At 22.4% G+C, this 1,764-nt stretch overlaps 1 protein-coding gene across 1 annotated transcript; it reads right to left on the bottom strand.

Annotated features, from left to right (window-relative positions):
- Positions 1-1,033: 1,033 nt before the first annotated feature.
- Positions 1,034-1,240, bottom strand: AAJ76_318000712 (hypothetical protein; the record flags this gene model as incomplete). Its single annotated transcript, XM_024475160.1, has 1 exon — positions 1,034-1,240. The coding sequence occupies one exon, from the start codon at positions 1,238-1,240 to the stop codon at positions 1,034-1,036; it is 207 nt and encodes a 68-aa protein (XP_024329419.1).
- Positions 1,241-1,764: the final 524 nt, after the last annotated feature.

Raw genomic sequence — 1,764 nt, 5'->3', positions numbered from 1 at the left:
CAAAATTAAATAATGTAAATTTTTGTAGCCGTAACACATTTAAAATTAAGATCTTGACATAATTAATTTTAGTAAAGAAAAAATGCTTATGATAATGTTTAAAAATTATCACACTGTGTCTTACTGACTTCATAAAAGATATTAAATTACACTATTGGAAATAGCTGGTAGTGTATTATTCTTTAGATAGTACTCGACTAAACTACCAAAATTAAAAGATTTTTTATATAACGTCTACTTAGATCCATGGATAGCTAGTTTTTATATATTTATAGCTTTTGTTTTAGATGTATTTAAAATAAATAAACACGAACTAATTATTTTTCAAAATTAATGTTTAATCAAATTTATATTTGTAACATGGTTTCTAATGTCGCAACCTAATACAAAAAAACAGGTTATGGTTATCCATAACACACAAAAAATTGTACATGTAGATAAATACATTTAAAACTTTGTTATTTGTTAAAATTAGAGGGTGTAGCTAACTGTATTGTTCAAATATACATAACAAAATCGACAATTTTGTAACTTATACATCAAAAGAAAATTTTTTTAGCTAAAATTGTATGCCTGTGAATTATTGATTTTTAATTTTATGAATTTTCTAGAATTTTATATTTCATAAATAAAATTTTCAAAAAAAAGAATACACAAAAAATTAATGTGAGAGATCATTCAAATATCAATAAGAAAAACATGGTAACCAATAAAGGTCTTTTTATAAAAAGTTACTTATAAACCTATTTCAAAACGGGGCAGTTACCCCAATCTACTCGCATTAGTAAGTTTTACACTTACATAATAATCATAAAAGATATGTAATTAACAAATTTTTTGATCAATTTTTACACAAAAAATTATATTTATCTGTTAATATTACTGGGAGTTGTTTCTTCTATTAGAAGTTTTAAAGTATGAATCTTGTTTAAAAAATATTTTATGTACTTTTGATTAGTTTTACAATTTAATAAAAATTAAATTTTAAATCATTAGATTATATATTTAAAAATATTTTATAAAAAATGTATATTTATGGATGCGTGGCAATATTGACAGGGAGCTGGCTAGTAGACAGAAAGTTCTCTATTACACTTTCTTGCTGATATAAATAGGTTCGGTTAGCACTTAGATAGGGTTTATTGAATATGTGCTTAGACTGATTCTTATTGGATGAATTCAAATAACCGGAAGTTCTATCCTGCCTTGCTATGTATTTGTGTTGTATCCTGGAAAACATTAAGGGATCTATAAAAATTTTATTTATATTAAATTTTTTATAAGACGAAGAAAAATCCCAATTGGTAATTAATACCACAAGATGTTATCAAAGAATACTATGTCGATGCGAAAAATTTTGCTTGTCTCTTATTTGCAAAAAATTGTTAACTAATCAGTACTTAAAGTACAAAACATTATTTATTTGTTGATAAAGATACTTTTAAAAATACTTTAAAACTTTTAAAATAATAATTTTCCGGTTAAACAGATTTATTTAAAAAATTATTTGTTATAAAACTTTAAATATAAATTATTTTAATTTAACACCTGTGTTAATTTTTGGTTTTTTTGTGGTGATACGAAACACTTTAATAACTGTTTCTACAAAAAATAAAGAAAAAAGGTTTAAAAGCATTTGTTGAAACTGAAATGTTAAAAATAGTAAAAAATATAATCTTAATTTAGTTCTACAGTAATTGATTCATTTAAGTCGTTATTAAAATTTTCACTGATAAATATTAGAATAATTTTTTTATAACCTAT

Source organism: Vairimorpha ceranae, assembly GCF_000988165.1.
Source record: "Vairimorpha ceranae strain PA08 1199 chromosome Unknown NODE_318, whole genome shotgun sequence".
Classification (NCBI taxonomy): domain Eukaryota; kingdom Fungi; phylum Microsporidia; family Nosematidae; genus Vairimorpha; species Vairimorpha ceranae.
This window is presented reverse-complemented; position numbering and strand designations above follow the sequence as displayed.